Source organism: Triticum aestivum, chromosome 2B (assembly GCF_018294505.1).
Source record: "Triticum aestivum cultivar Chinese Spring chromosome 2B, IWGSC CS RefSeq v2.1, whole genome shotgun sequence".
In the NCBI taxonomy this organism is placed as follows: Eukaryota; Viridiplantae; Streptophyta; class Magnoliopsida; order Poales; family Poaceae; genus Triticum; species Triticum aestivum.
In genome coordinates, this window is record NC_057798.1 from 782,288,075 (window position 1) to 782,311,312 (window position 23,238).

The 23,238-nt window shown below is 44.0% G+C and overlaps 1 protein-coding gene across 2 annotated transcripts; it reads right to left on the reverse strand.

The window, feature by feature from the left end:
- Positions 1 to 3,744: 3,744 nt before the first annotated feature.
- LOC123047378 (sacsin) lies at positions 3,745 to 23,238 on the reverse strand. Of its 2 annotated transcripts, XM_044470916.1 has the most exons (13): positions 22,781 to 23,238; positions 21,664 to 22,393; positions 14,968 to 20,957; positions 13,248 to 14,734; positions 12,808 to 13,071; positions 12,135 to 12,352; positions 10,677 to 10,948; positions 7,502 to 10,514; positions 7,296 to 7,428; positions 5,942 to 6,462; positions 4,924 to 5,835; positions 4,663 to 4,836; positions 3,745 to 4,208 (listed from the first exon to the last, which is right to left on the reverse strand). In XM_044470916.1, exons 1-13 carry the CDS (start codon positions 23,116 to 23,118, stop codon positions 4,011 to 4,013), a joined length of 14,250 nt encoding a protein of 4,749 aa, XP_044326851.1. In that variant the 5' UTR covers positions 23,119 to 23,238; the 3' UTR covers positions 3,745 to 4,010. The 2 variants fall into 2 exon arrangements, with proteins under 2 accessions (XP_044326851.1, XP_044326852.1); XM_044470917.1 differs by lacking the exon at positions 22,781 to 23,238 and having other exon boundaries at positions 14,968 to 20,908; positions 21,664 to 21,865.

The window sequence follows — 23,238 nt, forward strand, 5'->3', positions numbered from 1 at the left end:
ACAGATAACGGGAAGGAGTTCGACAACCTCGTTGTTCGTACTCTCCTCACCACACATGGCACGACTTTTCGTCTCACTTTCCCGTACACCTCGTAGCAGACTTGTCGCGCTGAGCGTATCCCTCGCACTCTCAACGACTGCGTTCAGACTCTTCTCTTTCATGCCAATGTGCCTCCGCGCTTTTGGCCTGACGCTCTCGCCACCGCTTCCCTCCTCATCAACATCCGTCTATGTCGTACTCGCGTGAACTTTGCACCTCATCACCTTCTCTTCGGTGCACCACCCTCTTATGATGAGCTTCGCATCTTCGGCTGCCTTTGCTACCCTAGCATCGCCACTACTGCGCCTCATAAGCTTGCACCCCGCTCCGTCGCCTGCATCTTTCTCGGCTACCCACCTAACACTAAGGGCTACCGCTGCTATGATCCCGTCTCCCATCGTGTTTTCACCTCCCGACATGTTTACTTTGATGAGATGGTGTTTCCATTTCAGCAGCAGGTACCCCTTGTTGCCTCGTCACCGCCGGCCACCGGCGGCCCTTCGGCGACTTCGTCAGGTGGACGGCCCCGTTCGGCCCGTGGACCGCCTCCGGGCTTTGGCGGTCCTCGCGCCCTCACGCCGGCGCCTGCATACTCGGCCTCCTCGGCCGACCCCGACGGCGCGGCTGGCGCCCTCCTATCACCCGCCGCCCCCAACTCGGGTGCCGCGGGATCGGGCGCTGCTGGCTCGGCCGCCTTGACGCCAGCCGCCTCGCCGGCCCCCTCGCCGGCCCTGACGCCGGCCCCCTCGCCGGTGGCTCCGATGGCGCCGATTGGCCCTGTTACACGGGCTCGTACCGTTGTTCATCGTCCGAGCCTCCGGTACTCGAGCGATGAGTATGTCCTCGTCGCCTCCACCGCGGAGCCGTCTCCTCTTCCCGCGTCCGCTCGCGCAACCCTCCGTGATCCTCACTGGCTTGCGGCAATGCAGGAAGAGTTCGACGCTCTTTAGTGGAACCGTACCTGGACACTAGTTCCCCGGCCTCCTCGCGCCAACGCCATCACCGGCAAGTGGGTCTTTCGCCATAAGACCCGCTCGGATGGTACTCTTGTGCGCTACAAGGCTCGCTGGGTGGTTCGTGGTTTCCGCCAGCGCGCTGGAGTGGACTTCACTGAGACGTTTGCCCCGGTTGTAAAACCGGGCACGATCCGCACCGTCCTCCAGCTCGCAGTGTCCCGAGGCTGGCCTGTTCATCAGATGGATGTCTCCAACGCCTTTCTCCACGGCCATCTTGAGGAGCAGGTGTATTGTGAGCAACCCACCGGTTTCGTCGACGCCTCACTTCCTGGCCATGTGTGTCTGCTGTCCCGCTCTCTCTACGGGCTCAAGCAAGCACCCCGCTCCTGGTACTAGCGGATCACCGGGTTTCTTCAGACACTGGGCTTCAGCGTCACTCGCTCGGACGCCTCACTGTTTGTCTATCGCCACGGTGACACGACTGCATATTTGCTCCTTTACGTCGACGACATCTTCGTGACGGCCTCCTCCGCAGCTCTTCTTCAGCAGATTACTCTCCGGCTGCGTGACGAGTTTGCCATCAAGGACTTGGGTGCTCTACATTATTTCCTTGGCATTGAGGTCGTTCGGCGCCCGGACAGTTTCTTTCTTCATCAGCAGAAGTATGCGCACGAGCTTCTTGAGTGTGCTGGCATGCTCAACTGTCACCCTGGTGCTACTCCTGTTGACACGAAGGCCAAGGTTTCTGCTCTTGAGGGCTCGCCAGCGTCGGATGCTCCTTTCAGTAGTTGACTCTCACCAGACCGGATCTTCAGTATGTTGTTCAGCAGGTGTGTCTCCACATGCACGCCCCTCGTGACTCCCATTGGACTCTCGTGAAGCGGATCCTCCGTTACATCCGCGGCACGATGACCCTCGGGCTGACACTCACGGTGTCCACTTCTCTGGAGATGATGGCCTACTCCGATGCGGACTGGGCTGGCTGCCCAGATACTCGTCGGTCCACCTCTGGCTACTGCGTCTACCTCGGTCCTTCACTCATCTCGTGGTCGTCCAAGCGACAACTCACGGTTTCGCGCTCCAGCGCGGAGGCTGAGTACCGAGCCGTGGCCAACGCTGTTGCTGAGTGCACCTGGCTAAGACAGTTACTTCAGGAGCTGCATCACGACGTCTCCCAGGCTACGGTTGTCTACTGCGACAACGTTTCTGCGGTGTACCTCTCCGCCAACCCCGTTCATCATCGCCGGACTAAACACATTGAGCTGGACATTCATTTTGTGCGCGAGCAGGTGGCTCTTGGTCGCATTCGGGTTCTCCATGTGCCGACTACACAACAGTTCGCCGATGTGATGACGAAGGGACTGCCGACTTCCACCTTCGAGGAGTTTCGTTCCAGTCTTTGCGTCACTGGCGCCGCTTCGACTGCGGGGGGGTGTTGAGTATATTGTGTACGTGTATATTTGTGTGTAGGGCCCACCTCCTGTTTCCTCTGTGTAGTTGAGGTTGTGGCCCACCTTTGTACTTATATATACGTGCCTGGTGCACCGATCAATACATCGCGATTGCACAGCCCACATCTTGTCCTTCTACAGTCGCGTAGAGAGTATATATCGTATCATGTCGGATTGATGAATATCATATTTGTTTGGGTGGGTGTTTGATTGCTAGAGGGCAGATAAATGTTTGGGAGAAATATCAATATCATGGTGTTTGAGCAAAGTTTGAGATACAATCGAATGAGATGATCTTGGATTGAAAAGCACACAAGATGAAGTAGAGTTAACTATTTATCTCATATTGACTTAGATATGGTTGGAAGAGTTGCCCATGCATTAGATGACGAAATTAGAATAAGGAAGATGGAACAGAATTTCCACACATTCCATGAAAATACTAGGAATTGAATATGGGATTGGATGGGGGAGTTGTGAGCGGTGACACGAGACATACTGATGATAACATCAAGAGTCAGTGCGACAATTGCATACAAATTATTGATTGCATGAAAGGATAAAATCCCATATAGCATATGGCACTGAATGAGTAATGGGTAATACTCCCATTTCATTGGGTACTCCCTGTATTAAACATGAAACCGTTTGATCTAGTGCATGTTCTAAAGATAGAAGTTGTACTAATGAATTGCAATTTGCAAAGCAACCATTAGTGGTCATTCTCCACATACGAGGCAGGTAGGGAAATATCAGGTGCAAGGAGCGTTCTCCCTTAATTTTGCCAGGTGTATTTGGGTCCGCATGCTCATGCTTAGTCGGTACAAGTTACCTACTCCCTCCGTTCCTAATATAAGCCGTTTTAGAGACTTCAATAGACTACATACATACAGATGTATAGAGACGTATTTTAAAGTGTAGATTCACTAATTTTGCTTCGTATGTAGTCCATATTAGAATCTCTAATCTCAGAACGGAGGGGGTAATCAGGAAGCACTAACTAATTGTGGGCTGTGGCAGGCAAGAAGCAGACATAATTCAGATTGGATGCGCAGAACCCTAATCTGCAAGCAGTAGCCTCGCCCTGTCAGTAGCTACTACTGTGGTACAGAACAAGTGCGCACTGATATTTTGGACCAGCGTGGCTAGGCTCCAGAAACAAGGTATAGCAGGACTTTTCTGTAGCCAAATTGAAATAAACGCGAGGGGTTATTTCGTCAGCAAGAAAACGATGTTTCCATCAGTTGGCTGGAAGTTCAGATCAAACGCTTTCAGCAGCTAGGCAACGAAACGAGCCTGAAAGAAACCTGAAAATGTTAGGCACCGCGCAGCCATATTTCTACGAGCTTTCGGTCAGCTCCGGCATGAATTTGCACATAAGGCTGACGACTACTATACCGTGGCGTGGTCGCATCGCACCAGGTCTAAACTAAACTACCAGAATGCGCTGTGCCTGTACTGTACAGGGGCTAGACTTCTAGTAGAGTTCATATTTACACACGCTCATCGTCGAGCAAAGAATGCGGGATCCGAATAACGTCAAGCAGGTGCCCCTCGGTGTCTTCATGGCCTGAAAATCTTCATCATTTTGGACACCTGGGTCCGGCAAAACGGGCATCGAGACACCGAGCTCGAGCACCTGTTGCACAGGACGTGGCCGCACGGTACGATGGTCATGTTGACCTCGGAGTTCAGGCAGACGCGGCACGACCACGCCGCCTTGGCAATGTCGGCTTCTTTCACCGCCGACTCGGCTTTTTCCTACATTAGTAGTGTAAACAACTTTCAGTGTCATATAGGCAAGCATGTTTTCAGAAGCGCTTCAAGTTAGAATTCAGAAAAGTGGTGATCCTACAATGCTAAACCAGGTAGCTTACAGTATGCCATGCGGTGCAACTACGAAGTGGTTTCCAACATTGTGCAACTAACTACGTAATTTCTCCAATCAGTTCGTCGAATTCCCTATGAAAACATCTACAGAAGTACAGATCCTGGCGAAAATCGCCTAAATGACATGATATACGAGTGCATAGCTTGTGTCTTGGCCGACAAGTCACTGGACAGATGGTGCCCCCTCCGTAAAGAAATATAAGAGTGTTTAGATCACTACTTTAGCCATCTATGGAGTAAACGCTAGTATTATATTTCTTTACAGAGGGAGTACCAAATAGGAAATGGATTGAAGGCAACATAAGAGACACTGAAGTGAACAAACCTGCTCCACCAAGAGAGCCACTTGAGATTCTTTAAGCTGGTCTTGCAAGGAAAGAGTAGTCTGTAGCAGTGTTTCCTTCTCAGCATCCATCCTTACCCCTGCAGCTGAAAGCATATCATGGACTGCTTGAACCAGCTCCGTCGAAGATACTTTGCCATATTCAAGCCCAGCAGCCTGTAAAACAGTAAAACTATTTTATGGCAAACAATCCAGCTTCCAAAGAGTCGAGACTGCACCCAAAAAAAATAAATGAAAACTAACCGTATCATCTGTGCCTTCAGTTCTAGAGCTGACGGACGAGTGGCCCGGTTGTCCAACTTCTGCCACTCTACCAACATCCGATTGGGAAGGTGCAGAAGAGAGGTCAGCCGTTGAAACACTCTTAAACGAGTAAACCTGACTGGAGAGTAGCATGCGAGTCTCGCCGGGGGCTGTCTCCACCGGAAACCTGTAAAGTGCTTGGCCAGCTGATGGCCTTACGTCTTCAGGAACCCTACCATACCTGAGCTTTTCCCCCTCTTTTCCTGTCTTCCATGCCACAATCTCTCCGCTGTAGAATGGTCTCAACGGAAGGAATTGGACCTGGCGAGCATCTTGTGACAATAACTCTCCTCCCAGGGAACAGTCATACCTTCCTTCGCGTTTCGAAACTCCAACGTCAGTGCCAAGATGGAGTATTTGAAGCACTTCTTTCTCTGAACCATCTGGGCATGCAAATACCGAAGCGATTGGCAAGATTACCGGTGCCCCTAATCTGTGACTGACGACAATTGCAATAACATCATGTACTGTCAAAAAACTCGGGGGCTCTGCGATTAGAATATGACCCATGGATTTATCAGCAAAATAAATGTTTCGGTGCTTCCCGTTGCTTGACCATTCAGCAAGAGAAGGATGCTGAGCTGTTCTCGTAACATCTTGGAGATTGGGAAGCAATAGGAAGCGAGTATGGACATGTTTAACAAACTGCAGATTCTGTGATATATCCTTTAGTATACTTTCTATTTGCACTATACTGAGGGCTTCGAAAGAAGGGAAATGATTGGTTATACCGATCATCACAATCCTTAATGCAGCATGCAAAGATTTACTGAGCAGCTTCTCTTTCATTCTATCCAGAGTAACTGAGCAAATGTTGTCCAGAACCTCAAGCTCTTCTTTCCCATCAAGTTCCTGACAAGGCAAAATTTAAGTTAATTTGAAATAGAAACCAATTAAGATGCTTCAGCGAAACCATTTATTTGGCAAAGAAATGTCAGCTCATGTTAGAGAAGTATACCTCTACAATGACATCAGAGAGTCTTTTTATTCCCAAGGCCTTGCAAATGTTCTGAGGAAGATCTGGGTGAGCAAATCTTATCCTGGATGTATTTATATTACTCAGCAAATGAGAACCATATGGGTCAATATACACACATGATGTAGCTGAGACAAGCCTGCAGCCATCATCTGGTATTACAGAATCAAACAGCCCTTCTGATCCGTCTGAGATAGGCTGGCTGACTCCTGAACACATGTAGTCCAAGATTTCCATCACTGCGCGGAGTTCGTTTGGGTTCAGGCGTTGGTAACCACATGCTTTTTGGATATCTAAAAGAAGCTCCTTTGCATAAGAGTTTGTAAGGCTTTCCTGCATCCCAATTTCTCTAAGAATGGCAACAAATGGAAGATACGGACTTGGAAGTTCAAAAGCAAAAGGTGACATGTTGATGGTCAGGCGAGCAAAAAGTGATTTCGCTTCTATTAAGCGAGTACCATTTGCAACTGGTATAAATGCCAGTTCCATCAATTCTGTTTTTCCTGAAAAGAAAATGAAGCAATAAAAACAATCAGTTTAGAGTAATAGTGGATCTCTTTTCAAAAAGCAACAAAAACTCACTGCACCTTCCCTTCTGTGGTTATCTATATACCATAGCAAAGAAAAACGTGTACACATGTATAAATACAACCTCAAGGGCATGTCTTAGCAAGTTCATTAGTAGCTGTATTGGCTTTATGGTTTATCAGTTATGACTTCTTACTACCTCAATCAAGCAGCATGGATAAGCACACTGGCAAAATGTCAAAATCACACATGACCATGGTAATAACTGTTCATTTCTTTACAATATCAGCAAGAAGTAAATCTCACTCAAGCAAGCAAATGATTCCCGGCTGAAATAAATGAAGACATTGAGTTGATGCAGAGAACAAGCGATTATGAATAGTTCACCACAGGTTTTACCATTTTTGAAATATGGAGCATCTACAGAGCTGGCCTCAAAGTTTTACGTGAAAAAGGAAATTTATTAGATCAAATCTAGATATTTAGGAGACTCGCATGACCATTTCAGGTGCAATTTAATCTGGATATATTGTCTTCACTTTTCAGGGCTTCATCCGCCTTACAGGCCACACGAAAATTTGTATGATTGCACTCAAATATGAAACCTCACCGAATAGAATTGGGACTGGTTGCAACGCCAAGTATATCATTAGGTGTCTTTTAGTAAAAAAAATGAGAGAACAAACTTCACCACAAGTAATTGGAACTGAAGAGAGTGCAAAGGTGAGGAACTAACGATATTACTACAAATGGCAAAATTTTATGGCATATACAGTAAGGTAAAAGCTTAGTTGCGTATTTGTGCTACCTGAAGACGATATTGTTCCCCATACTTTCTCCAAGTACCGCAAGATCCTGAGAAAGGCATCCTCTACTGTCATTATGCCTGATGAAGATGGCCAGTGTGCCAGTGTGTCCTCACCATTGCCTCTCCCAACAGTCTGTTTAATTTCACAAAAAAGTAAGGGAAGAAATCATTTCGATATTAAACTGCAAGTATTTTACAACATTGACCTGCAAGTGCTTTAGAACTGTAGAGAAGGCAGGAGGACTCCGAAGCTGAAATGCTCCCCAAGAAAAATCAGGTGGAATAATTGATTGTTTGGCAAGAATTGGAGCAGAACTCCATGCCAATGGCCAGTCCTTTAATAAGATAGCTTCACTATAAGATGCAAATACCCTTCTACCCCCTTTCTTGCCACCAATACTTGGAAAGCCCTTTTCTGCAGGTACAAATACAATTTTTCCGATCTTTTGGCAAAAACTGCTATCGTACAAAGTAGCAAAATTTGCCAAAATCACATTTACAACAGATTCTGCCAATGACCATAACTCAAAAGGAATTTCATTTTTTCTGTCTGACAAGTCTGCATCAAAGTCATCATGTTTCTCTGAAGATGACATCACATCATTTCCCATTGTTTCTATTTTCGTAGCACACTGTACTATCATATCAGCCTCTGTAGATATCCGAAGACCCACTTTTCTGAGTATACCAAGCCAACCATCTGACATGAACCTCTCGCCAGGGAACTTATTTCTCTCCCCAGAAAATACTGAAGCCAGCAAAGCATCTGAAGGGTCAAGTAGTTCGTTTGGTTTGAACAGCTCTGTACAAAACTCATTTGCATTTGTCACAAAATTAGTCTCCCTCAAGGTATTTACTACAGCTGAATTAAGTTGCAGATCTTTCCAGTTAGCATACAAGTAAGCTAAAATGTCTTCCTGCTCTTGAACTGTTTTGTTCCCAAAGCCAGGCAAAGCAAACCTCACTAATATTTCTTGATCATTTAATTGTTCAACCCCCAAAGCCTGAAGAAACAAATTTGCATTATCTGAGCTAGAAAAACACCGGGAATCACTGGGGTGAAAGAATGCTGTGGGAGAAATAATGCAATGATCAGACCCTGACAGACTAGTGTATGCTCCTGTAACTGTTTTATACATCGGAAGCTCTCTCAAGACGTCCAGTTCTTCTCTCTGATAAAGGTGTCTGCTAGATAATCTGAAGTCTGAGACAAATAGCATGAACAGTCTATCACAATCTTCACTTGATAGACTAAGTGTTGAAGGTAAATGAGCATCATTTTTTATTGAAACTAACTTAGAAGCAATCGTCTGTCCAAGAGTTCGATCACGTGAAGGAAACAAATTGCATATGACACCACACTCTGGGAAAGACAAATCAAGAATTGGTATGTTCAACTGATTAAGCAGAGCAGATAACCACGGAAACTTTGAGTTCATTGACTCGAATGCAGTATCAAGTGCACTCTTCTGTTCAGCTTCACCAGTGTCATCTCCGTTTAGACCAGTTGTATCAACCTCTCTAGCTACATCATCAACAACTGCACTAACATGTACCATCTGAGTGTTTGAATCATCCACTGGAGGCACGAATATTAGATGGCGTTCTTTCACACAGCAGAGAATTGGCCTGTTCAGAAAAGCAGGAATCAAGGGCCAATCAGACACAAGTGAAACGTCACCATTCAAGGAGCTAAATATTTTCCAGAAGCTTCTAATCCATTTGGGAGTTGGCCCAGTGGTTGATGAATTAGAACTACTGTCCCAAGGAATCCATTGTGGCTTCCTCTCAACTGCACGTACCCAACGCTCATCAAATATGTGCTTCAAATGGCCTGATAATAAGTGAGGAGAAAAACTCCTCAATTTCAGAGGCACATGAATAACCTGAGTGGAGAGCAGCAGTGCCAAGAAAGGCTTTTCTAAACACTGATGATGGATAAAGCGATCTAACAAGGGGCGCATCAATATTTGCTGCTCCTCATTGGCAATCCAAAGTTCGGTAGCTCCCAGCCTTGTTAGACATTTTTTTGACGTCGGAAATGGTACACCTTTGAGTTCAGATATGATAGATGACAGCACATTACTCTCAGCAGCTTGGGCCCTATGGGATGCTGGGCCACTGGTCTTGCTGATATCCTCAACAACCCCCCGACCGAAGTCATATAGGGCCTTCCCGAAGTATGTCATAATTTCAAGTGCGTCGCCCCCAGAAGTACCCGGCCTCTGTGTACTTGTATGGTAAGATGAAGAACTGCTTGAAGATGGTATAAATTGTGATGTGGAAGCATTCACTGGGTGAACAAGTTGACTGTTAAGTTGTGATTGATCAGGTATATGTAGATCTGTAAACCGGTATGGGTCCATATCGGAGAAGCAATATTCAAGAACATCTATATATGTTTCAACAGATCGAAGTAAAACGGATGAAGACTCTTTTAGTAGATTTCTAACCATCTTGGGCCTGATCTCTCTTACGGTAACTCCAACTGCTTGGATTTCACTAACCAACTCCCATGGAACAGAAAAAACAGGATAGTGCTCTTTAATGAAACTACAGACAGTAGCAGATGGTAGGTTATCATCATCTCCGCTCCCTGAGTGGGATAAGAACATACCCTCACCCACTTTAACAAGATTTCCCCGGTAAAGTTGCCAAACGGGAAGATCAGCCAACCGTAAATAGAATGGTCTTATCACTTGCTCTATCAAGGACTGCCAATCTGCTTTAGATGTTCTTGGTGAATTTAAATTGTCTACGGTAGAACCTTGCCCAGTGAGTGAAGCTGTAGGTTGTTTTGATCTTGGCCAAAAAGAGTATACCCTGTCACCATAAGCCTGTAAAATAATACTCACAGAGTGTGCACACCGTGATTCAATAGCAGAAGATAGAGGGTCTTTCCTAAGCTTTTGGAATTCTAGGACCATCTCAACATATGAATCACGCACACATAGCATAAGTTCCTCATTCCATGCTTCAACCAATTTGTTTCTGTCCATTTCCCGTAAAGATTTATCATGTGTGCTGCCAAAAATATAGCGTCCACCATCATGCCTCACAAGGAAATGACCTAGAGTCGTGACTGGCATGCTTATTGACCCAGATAGCGGTAAAGGAGATAATATACAACTGGATGCATTTATATTGGTTGGTACTCCATTTCGAGCTATGTGAGCTGCTACTCCAGCAACAGGGGTTAAGTTGTAGGGAAGATACCGTCTGAAACAGAAATAAATCAGTATGTATGCCAAAGACGCTTCATTAGCATAGACATTTAACAACATCCATAGAAGAATCTTGGGAATTAGTCAGTAGGTAAAGCGAGTGGCGTTTTAATGTACAAAAGGTTCTCAACCACAGTATGATCTGAAAGAGACAAACCTGTCAAGAGCCATATTCCTTGTTTGCCCTGACCCAAGGCAGAGGGCAACAAACCATTTGTCAATATAACTGCAGCCACTCTCAATCACATGCACATCTATAGCTTGCATTTTGATTGCTGCACTTGTACTTGCAAATATTCTGGATATTTGGAACTTTCTCCATTTCTTTTCTGAAAATGGGTTCCTCAAAGTAGCTACTGATGGATCAACAAGCACGGAATAGTTCAGGGTTGGCTGAGAGGCTCCATCCTCCCATGTTGATAAAGATACCTGATTCAGAACACATTGACATTACTTAATAAATGCATATCATGTTTTAAATTTATAAGTCATGCTGTCAAATCATCCACTTGGGCTTTATCATTACTACTCCTCCGTCCCATAATGTAAGACTAGTGTCAAAAACGTCTTACATTATGGGACGGAGGGAGTATGTCTGAATAGATGGCATGTACTCTATTGTAACTATGGTTTAGTACTGCCAGCACTCCATACTGAAATCACTATCGAGTAGGTGCAGCAAAACTGTTTCACTTTTGAGTACTATCGATTAAAAGACAGTACAGGTTGGCTATAAAATAATTACTGTCTTAATACAAAATTATACAAAAAGTAACTGTGTATCAAATACTTTGATCAATTAGTCTACATCCAACAGGTAAAAAAAAAAGTCTACATCCAAAAGATCAACAAAGATTGGAAGTTCTCTGGCATTCTGCCATAATATATACATTTGGTGTTTTCATAAGAAATATCACCCTCTGATACAGTTCTATAATATGTTCACATTAAATACTGAACAAATCTACTAAACTAAAAAACAATTGCGCATACTGAATATCTTTTAAGAAAACTAAGCATTTAGGCAAGTCAAAGGAAATCATATTGCTAAGGTGATGTGGTCAGTTTCCATTTTTCGGCATATTATTATCCTGCTACAACTAAAGATATACAACAAGAGAAAGAATTACTCGGTAATATCCAGTTTCTCTTCAATACATGCTCAACCAATTAAATTAAAATAGAATTGTGGTCCTGGATAAATCAAGAACATTAAAAATAATAGAAGAATAATACTACAAAACAACAATAGGGTAAGATAAGATAAAGGGAGTGCTTACATGTTCAGTTTGAAATATAATCTAGGGGCGTACTTGAGCTAAATACACACTGTAAAACTGAACAGTGAAATGCAAATAAAAGTACCTTATTTGCAGTTTAAAGTACATCAATGTGGTCACTGGAAATGAAATTCAGATGCAAATGAAAGTGACTTCTTTGCAGTTTAAAGTACATCAATGTGGTCACAGGATATGAAATTCAGTAGCAGAGTAACAAATTATGAGTGAAGAAACAGACAAGCCGTAACACTTTGCAGCAGAAAGACTAAACTGAATGTACAGAAAGTATTATGGCTTACTACTTCAGTGTGAAAGCATCCACAAATAACCCTTACCTGAATGACTGACTTCAGAGACAGGAGAGTACTGGATGGATTCTGTGTAAATCTATCAAAAATCTGCTTTACTCTGTCGCAACCTGCTTCAAGTTCTTTCAGACATTTTGAAGATAACGGCATCCGAATAACCGTAGAGTTTGCAGAAGACAATGAAGCCTCCTGTGTAACACGCATTGGGAGGAACTGATCACGAAATCTCTCAACCAAGTCATTTCCTGAAAAGCCAGTAGCGTTAAGGGCTTCATTCAAAGTATAAAAACATGAGCTGATACTACAACAATAAACTAATACTGGAATTCATGTATGCATATAATTGGTGAAACAGTGATGCGGTAGTTCAATTAATGAACCATAGCATAAATAAAATGTCCAATTCCTCATAAAAAAAATCTAAATACTCCTAAAAAAATCCAGCATACATGGAATAGTACATGCTTCAACATGGGTCAAAAATAACTTTTAGCAGATAAATGAGGTTATTAAGTGTTGGCCCTCAACAGGCCTGTCTGCCCGAAAGAAATTGGTGTAGATGCTGAAACATATTTCTTTCAGCCCTGGCTCAAAGCCTACTTTGGCATTTGAGTATGCTCTAACGACTCATAACCAACTAGAACATGATAATTTATTCTATAAATGAATTCAGCAAATGTAACTGAAGTAACAACTGTACCTATCAAAGAGAAGAATCTGGCAGACGAGGTTGCAGTCGAAGTTGCACCACCAGTCAAGCCCAATGGATCAAAAACGTAGAAATAGCCAGCAGAAAGAATAGTCAAGGCATCACATACAAAATAGCTGCTAACAAGTCCCAACCCGTAGTTAAGGATGTTTCCCCTTAGTTTCCAAGGAGGAGGAAGTTGGAGGCTGCAAACTTCTTCTCGGCTTATCATGGTTCCTTCAAAGACCACTGTCAATGAAGAACCCTGTAGGTCACCTAAATATATATTTTGGAACAAAAAATTCATCACATTAAATGTGTCAAATATTTAGGTATCAACTTTGCAGTCATAGGATTGAGACAAACAGAATAATAACTACTGATAACAGACTGTTTATAGGAATAAAGAGTGTGACTGAAATAATTGTACAGAGAGATGGTTTCTAGCATACCTAGATTTTGCTGCAATAAAGACTGCTTCGGATGATCTCTTTTATCATAGATCAGGTGCACTTTCTTTGCATTGCAAGAGTCAGCTAGCTCTATGAGATCAAACAGAAGGAAGTCACTCTCACCATACAGAGCTAGCAACTCACTTATCTTAGCATATTCCATGCATGGCAAATCCCTCATTAGCTCATCATCCAATAACGAAGATCCGCGAAGAGATCGTACCCCTAGTCTATTGGCCAGATCATTACCAATACTATGATGCACAAAATGCTTTGAAGTGGGATCAGTATTCATCCAGGGTGCATCATTATAGACAAGGTTTCTCGAAGGTGTCAGGACACCAAATGAATCTGGAATAACCAACGAATTCAGTAAAGCATCAGCTGCTTGACTGTCAGGATAACAATCCACAAATGCTTCCAAAACACAATGAACAAAACTCAGTTGTTCTGCAGACAATTGCTCTCCTTTGGCGTCACCTTGTAAGCGACTAAGTACATTGAGATAATCTGTTGCATCAAATGTCTGCCTCACACCCAACTTGAAGAGTAACTTTTTAAATTCTGACAGTTCAGACGGAACTGCATAAAGATAAGGATGATACTTTACAGGTGATTCAAATGCAAGTGCATGTGGAGGCACAAACCTGTCCCCTATATAGACCCATGAAATCCCATCCAGATTCTCTTTCAGAATGTGGGCATCGCCACTGTCAACAATATCTTGCAATTTCGAGTAGATTAGTTTGATCTCCTTTTGTAGGACAGCGTCGATGGATGTGTCTTCAGAAAACATCTTGAGTTCATCATAAGACTTGGAAAGCTCAACTAACTGGGACAATAAAACATTCACATTTGGTGGGTCTAACCAACCGAGTTTTCTTTGCAGATACATGGAACAAGAATCAGAATTCAGTATCCGCATTTTTGATGAAGCAAGCCACATTTGTGATCTCGGCCTTGTTACGACTGGAGGTGCTACATGATCTTCTGATTCAAGCCATGGAAGACCTTTCATAAGTGGTGCAACATGGACAGGACACCAAGAAATATTTTTCAGCTCTGACCAAAACTCATGCTCTGGTAGGTCAAGATCAAAGTTTGAGAACAAAGACATAATAGTTGGGTCTGGGTCACAACTATCCACTTCATTTACTGCTTCCAAATTTCCATCAGTTTTAGAAGCTTCGAGATCGACATCCTCATGGAAAGTGTCCTTGTCCTCCATGTTTGACATCTTCGATTCAAGAACATTTAGACAGGTAAGTAGTATTTGCCCATGCGCACATGCATCATCACCTTGTCCCGAATTGTGCACCAGTGAAACTGACCTTGCAATGTCAAGCAAAGCACCAAAACCCATTTTTCTTTTCAGTCCAAAACTTGCCAACAGTTCAATTATTTCAGTTGCCATGAACTTTTCCGAAGGAAAGAAGGTTTCTTTGTGCAGTAACTTACGAAACTCTGGCACACGAGGATCATAAAGCCTGAAGAAAAAATAGGTGTTACTTATTCATACTGAAGTCTAGAGAGCAAAGGACAAAAGAAAAGATGAACATCAATATTTAAGTTATTGACACCTCATCCTAGTGCAAATGCTAATAAAAGCTGCTGGAGCATACCAGTAAAAGAAGATAAGGTCTACCAGCCCAAATACACATTCTCAAATATCACAGAGAGAGAGAGAGAGAGAGAGAGAGAGAGAGAGAGAGAGACCGACCTGGAAGGATGTAGCCATGCTCCACTAGCTGCTAAGACAAAAGGGGTTTCAGACAACGCAGCTCTCACAGAACTATTGCCTTCTATCAACAGCTTCACATCACGAAGAATTGCTGAAACAATAGCTGGCTGTGACAGAAACTCTGACATCCGAGGAAGCACATGATCCTTGTAAAATTCAGCCTTTTCAGGTTCCCTGATATCAAAGTATGATACTAAAATCGACTTTTCCTTTTCAGATTCAGTTCTTATAAAGCTTCCATTCAACAGATCCTCATGTACACCGTCGGGTTTAAGCCATTTTCTAGGGTTTGCCAAACTAACAAGCTCCCTAGATTTATAAGATTCAAATATGGGGAGGTTCCTGATTGTATTCATATGTGAAATGTTTATCTGATTCCCTGAAAACCACTTTGACTGGAAAATATAACTGCGGAGCTCATGTGTTTCTGCCAATGAAGTACTCTCAAAAAGTTCCTTAATATCCTGGACATTAGAAGCAACAGAATGCACCGCATTCAGAACACCAGCTGCAGTGGATTCCTGAACAAAATTAGCTAACTGGGGATGCTCTATCTGCAGATCAGGTCTCAGAAAGAAACAGCCCAGTTTCTGAAGCAATGAGTGCATATTTTCACTCCAACCATCATCTCTTATTACATTTGAAGCACTGCCAAGTTGCATAAGCTTGCCATCTACAAGTGGTAGTATAGGCCATTTTGCAAATATTGAAAGATCTTCACATGAATGACGCAAGAAATTCCAAAGTGATATCATCCATTCCACGCTTGGCTGGCCTTCCTGTTCAGGAAACCAAGATAACTGCTTAGCATGCTGCCATTCAGGCGGCAAAATCCTGGGCAACAGCTCAAGAAGGAAATTGCACGTAAATAAGTACATGTTTGACCGTGCAGAAGAAGCTATGTCAAACAACTTCTTCAAAACGCTATCTGGTAAAGAGTTATCAATAACAAGATGTGGTACTGAATCCTTAAGAAAGTCAAATTCCATTTCTGAAGCAAAGAATACTCTTTCACCCTCCCCTCGGTTATTGAATGTTGTGAATGATCCATTTGCCAAAGGAAGAAGAGCCAATCCGTGCAATTTATCAGAAAGGGAAGGATCATCCATATCACTCAAGCAATACTCCAGAACAAGTATGGCCTCTTCTCTGCTTCTGAACCCACGCTTCCGTCGGATCAACAAATTCCTTAGCAAATGAGGATTCAGGAGATGAACTGATGGATATGCATTTATGAAACTGTCTACTATCAGCTTGGATACAGATACCAAAGGTAAACCAGCTTGCGAGAGAACTTCTGCCAGCTCGGTTACCTTTGAGAAACTGAAATCGGGAAAAATAGCTTGCCTTGTTGACACCCAATGGCCACCTCGAGCTTTCGTATACAAAACATTAAGTCCAAGTTCCGCGATTGATACATAAAGCTTCCTCACCATGGAAGACCATGGCTCTGCACCAACAGCAGTAGGCCAAAATGAGAGAAACAGATCAGAGGGACCAAGTTCTTCTGCCATGGCTGCAAGGAGGTGGCCATAAGCAGGAGCAGCCACATCTTCAAGCAGTGCAAGATTCCATTCTGATCGCACTCTTCCTCCCCCAGCCATGTCATTTCCAATCCAGATATCCCTCCGATTTGAAGATAGTTCAAAATAAGCATTTACGTGCACTGGTATGCTAGTGTTGATTGGTAAAGGAAGAAAACAAAAGGCCCGACCCTCAAACAAATTCCTGCTCTCAGAAGATTGGAGAGCTAGATGCTTAGGAACAGAATCATCACGGTTAACTTCAGCTTCACCAGACAGTTCTTTGGTATCGTCCACACACGCAGAATGCAGATATGCAGCTACTGATGCCCAGGGAACAAAGAAATGAGATTTACTATCAGAAGCAGTTGACAACTTTCTAGCATGACCCCCGCCTATACACTCGGTTAAGATCCATGAATGCACCAAGTGGACAGTAGGGCTTTGCTCAAGAATAGCAACTTTTTGACAACTCCAGGGTAAATCACTGTCTTTTGTCTTATTCAACCTATTGAAAAAAGTATTCCTATCCGTTCCTGATGATTGATTTCCATGTACAAATGCAAGCATCGTATTAAGTGCATGTGGTTCTTTGGAGAGCTCAGAACTGTTCTGCTTCAAAGCACGATGAACAAGTTGCATCTCCTGGGAGTCATGCTCCTTGACATACAGAGTTATCTTTTTAACGTTGCGGAGAAAAAGTAGAGCCTCGGATACAACTTCAGAGAATGAAGAGAAAAGCATCTCCACATCTTGGGTTGCATATTGTTCGCGCTTTATTTGACTTCTAGAAGCAGCAGCCTCATTCCTAAGAGGAAACCGGAAAAGTGTACCTGGAAATGGCTGTTGCAGGTTGCAACCAAAGTGTAAGAATGGTGTGAACTGATCAGGGAACTGTTCTAAGATCTTCCGTCCTACAAACTTTATCCTTAAACCTGGATGAGAAGGAGATATTCCTGGTAAATAACGGGCATGTGGATCAAACATGACAATATTCTCACCAGAAACAAATCCAGGCATGTCTGTGAAGTGATAGACACAATTGAAGCCAAGACCAAACCTTCCTATTGCAAAAGGTTTCTCAAGTTTGCTGTCTTGACCAATTCGTGAGATGGAATAAAGATCTTGTGGACTAAAAACTGAATCATTAAAGCAGTAGAGAGCAGGCCCCTGCCATTCAGCCATTTCAGGTGAAAGGATGGATGAAGTACCATACCGGGTCTTATCCAAAAGAAATACAACCTCAGAAGCTTTAGCATCTTCTGCATTCTGTACCAACTCAAAGAGAATCCCAGGACCATCTGCATACATCTCAACAATATGCTTGAGCCTTGTAGTCAAATCTTCATGTTGTCCAAAAGCCTCAGCAACCCCTGATAAACTCAAATTCATCGAATCGGAACTCTCAGCAAGCAAGAGACGGCGAAGGGAGCGAACACCTAGCCTTTCTGCCACGTCGTTGGAAATATTACCATGCACAAAATTGTGAACATACTTCTTTGGGCTGAAAGCAATGCTGGATGCATCACCAAAGATGTCTTGACCAGAGTCAAGAAGCCAAGGAGCATCATTAAATACAAGTTCCGAAGATAGGCAGAGCCTAGCTGAAGAATCAGGTAAATATATCTGTGTTTGCTGATCCTGAAACCGGAACTCAGCTAGATGCTGCACCAATAACACAGCTGTCCTTAGTTCTTCAGCTTCAAGCGAAGCCGTGGCTTTCCTCATGGCCATTCTGGTCAGAATACTAGCGTAATCCACAGGGTCGAGGTGCTCCTTTATGCCAAGATCCAAGAACAAGTCCTTGAAAACTGCTAAATCAATTGGAATGACACGAATGTAAGGCGCAAGGTGAAGGTGGCCACTTAGAACAACTTCATCAACTTTTGCAAATCCATCGCCCACCCAAATCCATCTGCAGCCCTCTAGAACCACTTTGACAATATCCATTTCATCAGAACCAATCAAATTAGTCAGTAACGAATAAATCTTAGGCATCACCAAAGCTAACTCTTGCCGAAGGACTTGATCAGTCACAATTTCATTGTTCTTACCCAGCTCAAGCAACTGAGCAGCGATTACACTTCCAGAAGGAGGAGATGACCAACCTAAGCTATAAGACAAAGCTGAGGAAGTACATTCGCCATCAAGTATACGTGAGCTAGCAGAAACAATCCACATATCTTCCTGCAGCCTTACTTGCTTAGGTGGAGCGACCATCGATGAAACTGAAGGCCACGGCAGGGCTGGGCTTGGTGCAGTGACCAACACAGGACACCAACAAATCATTCTCAAATCACTCCAGAACTTCCCGAGATCAAATTCCCAAGACGTATCACGAGGCCTCAATGCAGTAGTGACTTTCGCAAACATATTATTCACCTTCTTCCGGGCATCAAATGCCTTATTTACATGCCATTTGTGAGCATGAATTTCAAGATATGAAAGAAGCAATTTACCCCTTGAATGAGCCTTCTCTTGATCCTTGCGCACGAATGAATCAATTTGCCGAGCACTTTCTATTATAGTATCAGTAGAAACAGAAGTTCTCAGCCCCAAGCAGAGTAACATATCAAGAACGTCTGGGTTTTGAAATAAGCCATTGGGGAAGCAGTCTGATTCCTGGAGAAGATCATAGAGTTCTTCCACTCGAGGATCATAAAGAGACTGAGGACTTTTCAAGGTCCCATTAATGGTTGGCACGAACCTAAGGACTTTCAAGCCTTCCTTGAACCTTGGATCTTCCAAGGACAGCTGGGGCAGATCTTGCAAGATGGCTAGTATAACTGAATCACGAACCTCTGCTTGCAACTCATCTAACTTGTTCAAAACATACCTCTGGTAGAAGACTGATTTTGGCATACGTTCAACACCATAATACCTCACTATGATATCTTCGTTGCTTGGGGATATACAGAAAACAAAATCAGACTTGAGTAGGTGCTCAGGAACACCAAGAGGTGGCAGATACTTTTTTGAACCGGACAAATCCGAGAAGCCATAAGAACTGTGAGATCCTCCATCAAATACTCTGAAGATGGGCAACTTTTTGCATAGCTTTATGTTCATGTCAGAAAGGCAGACTCCTATGTACCATTTCGGATCTAGAAGAAACTGGTATAGTTCAATTTTCTCACCAGGCTTGATGCGTTGAAACAGTGCATGCACATCGACTCCCTCCAGCGAGGCAATCCCAAAGATTGAATTAAGAACTCCAGTTGCATCACCATCATATACATAATGAGAAAGCTGTTGATACACACTTAAATACTTGGTGTCTAATATCTTGCAACCTAACTTGGCCAATAGTTCCTTCATCAAACTAGATAGTGACTCTGTTTCAATCAACTTTGATGCTGTAGATGCTCTGTAAAGGTGTCCAGAAGTACAAGGCAGTATAGGCCAGTCACCAAACAAATCAAGGTCATAAGAACGTTCCCCAATATAGTGCCAAAAAAGTTTAAACCAATCTGCCGTAGGAGATGACACACCTGATGATGGATCCCAAGGAACTTGGTTTTTACACTTCCATCCAGGGGGAAATAGCCTGGGGAAGAACTGAAGAAAGATTGGACCATCAATGGGTGAAATATTCACCTGAGAGTTATTGGCTATCTGATACAGCTTGTCTAGTAGTACAGGGGGGATGCTTCGGTCAATTATTCTGTCACCAACTGCAGAAAGGAGGTCATATTCTGTCTTATCGCAGACATAGTAGGTGCTCTCTTGTAAAATCTCAGAAAAAATCCCATACTGCTTATTTGCTAGTGGAATCAGTGGGAGGCCATTCATGCATTTACCAATATCAGCACTGTCCAGATCACTAAGGCAATATTCCAGTAATATTAGCTTATGAGATTTTCCTAATGTACCAAGCTTTACAAAATCTTGGAGAAAATGTCTCACTGCAGCAGGAGCAACCCGTTTTATCTTTGACTTCATATAGAATTTTGAAAACATATCAACAATTGCACTTGGTACACGAACAACAGGCATGCCTAACAACACAAGAGCTTCACTAAGATCATTACTTCTTGAAAAGCCCTCGTCATGAAGCAAAGCCTTAGCCGGTGATACCCATGTCCCACCTTTGATCTCTGAATGCAAAACTGGAGAGGTACAGATAACTCTGTAAATTTGTTCCACAAGAATGCTCCAGGGTTCCTCATATAAACCAGTTGGCCATAAAGAATAATACAGTATTGTGGAGTCTGTAAGTGTCCGCAACGCCAGCAACAGTTCTCTGAACAATGGAGCAACAGCATCTTCCAGCAGTAGCCTGTTCCAATCAGAACGGAGCTTACCACCCCTGTCCATGTCAGCTCCATACCAAATGTCACGTCGATTGGACGAAACTTCAAAATAACCATTCACATGCACAGATAGTCCAGTCCTTACTGGCAAAGGAAGAAAACAGAATGCATGACCTTGTCTGAGATTAATATCCTGTAAAATTCAGTAATTACCATAAAGCGTAAAAACAGGGAACACTATGAAGCAAAAACCAAAATACTGGAATAATGCGCCAAGCATTAGGGAAATGTGCTACAGTGACAGAACATGACGTTCATTTTGCAACATAAATCAAACAAATTATTTGCAGTTCTAGAAACTATGTCTCGTCATTGAAGTGTATAGGTGCAGACTTCATCACTGAACATAAAACAAAAAGAACTGCAGATACAGAACCACTCTTTTACATAAGGGCATTGTTGTTGATGGTTTTTTTTTTTTTTTGCAATGAAGCAACAGCAGTTAACAACAGTTTGGGCCCAGCTGTTGCCACCGAACTACCGAAGAGCATATCCATGAAAGAAATGGTCATTACATTAGCCACAGCTAATAGGCCAAAAATTACCTGCAATTCTGAGTTGTGGTCAAGCATCCATGTTGCTAGTTTAAGTGCAAAATCAGATGGAAACTAACAAGCTTTACAGTTCACACAATCACATTCACAAGTTCCATTCCATTAACAAGGCATGCATCGATAACAACTATTATGGTCACGACTCACGAGTCAATCAAAAGCAGGAAACATGTCGAAGGGAAAAAATATGTCCATGGTTTGTAAACTGAACAAAAAGCAATTTCTACATAGCTACAGGGGCATAGCTAGTCTAGGCTAGTAAACTGAAAATGAATCGAGCATTACCTCAGGCTCCACTTTGGAGATGCAAGCAGCAACAGAAGCCCAAGGCAATAGGTGAAGATCATATTCCTTGGCAGCACCAGTTGCAAACATACCTATTTTACTTAATGCAGATGCCATTCCCTGTACAATAAAATAGGTATGGCTCTTTTTCTCAAACTTGTTCCCCAGGAATGCCTCCGATACAAAATCCATGGAAAAGGAATCTATCTTCTGCTCAACAGATTCAGCAGAAGTGCCAGAGAACCTGATTAGAGCTTGGCGATGCCATGACAATTTGTCATCCTGTGATCGTAAGGCGCAAGAGTATACTATTTTTGGGTCTGCCATATCAGGTTCCCACACATACATTTCAAGTGCGAGGACATTTTTAAGAAAAAGCAAGTTGTATACAGCTTCTTCGTACAGTTGAGCGAAAAGAGATAAGATATCATCCTCCGTGTACACTTGTCTTGATAACCGGCTAGAGGATGCTTGCTCAGCATTCCTCAAAGGGAAACGGAACAAGGTTCCTTGAAATGGCGCTTTCATGTCGCAGCCAAATGCACGATAGGGCAAGAGCTGGTCACTGTACAATGTAAGTGCGGTAGAACTGACATAGTCTATGCGCTTCCCAGGATTTGCCGCCGACACATTGGGAAGGTAAGCGCCCTGAGGATCAAACATGACAACATACTTGCCGCTCACGAACGATGGCAAGTCGGTCAAGTGGTACACCGAGTTGAAACCAATGCTGCAGAAACGTAAACCATGGGTTACTACGGGGGTGCATGAGCATTAACAAAACAGTTTGAACAACATGCTTCAGAAGCTTTTCAGATGTAGCAAAATGAGTAACAAGTGCAGAACTCAAACTGAACCTATCTTGCTAAGCATATTGGTACAATTCCCTTAACAAATTATCAGCGATCATGCACATCGAGCACATTGCAACAGTCATGGCATCAGAACACAAAACAGCAGCAGCATTCATAGGTGACAGCAGCACTAGAAAACGAACACGCGCTCGTTCAATTCCAGTACTCGGGAAGCTCAGATTGCAATTGGCAGCTCGGAGCAGAGCTCGGCGGGGGCGACTACCGAGGGGGAGAGAGAGGGAGGCGACAGGGAGCGCGCATACCCGAAGCGGCCGGTCTTCCAGGCCTGGGAGGCCTTCTTGCTGCCGCCGATGCGGGAGATGCTAGCGAAGTCGTCGTCGGTGAAGGCGGCGTCGTTGTGGGCGAGCAGGGCGGGGCCCTGCCACTGGGCCAGGGCCGGGGCGAGCAGCGAGCGGGCCCCGTGGGCGCGGCGGTCGAGGCAGAGGCGGACCCGCGAGGCCCCGGCGTCGTCGGCGTTCTGGATGAGCTCCCGCAGCGCGGTGGTGCCCTCCGGGTAGTTGGCCAGCACCTCGCGGATGCGGCGCGTCAGGTCCACCCGCTGCCCGAAGTCCTCCAGCAGCATCGTCCCGCCCGGATCCATGGCCGCCCCCGGCGATCGGGTCGGGTGGGAGGGAGGGGGCTGGCTAGCGGGGCATTGGCGCGCTAGGGTTTGGGGGGCGGGGGCGGGATTTGGTCGCTGCCGATTTGGGCTGCGGCGGGA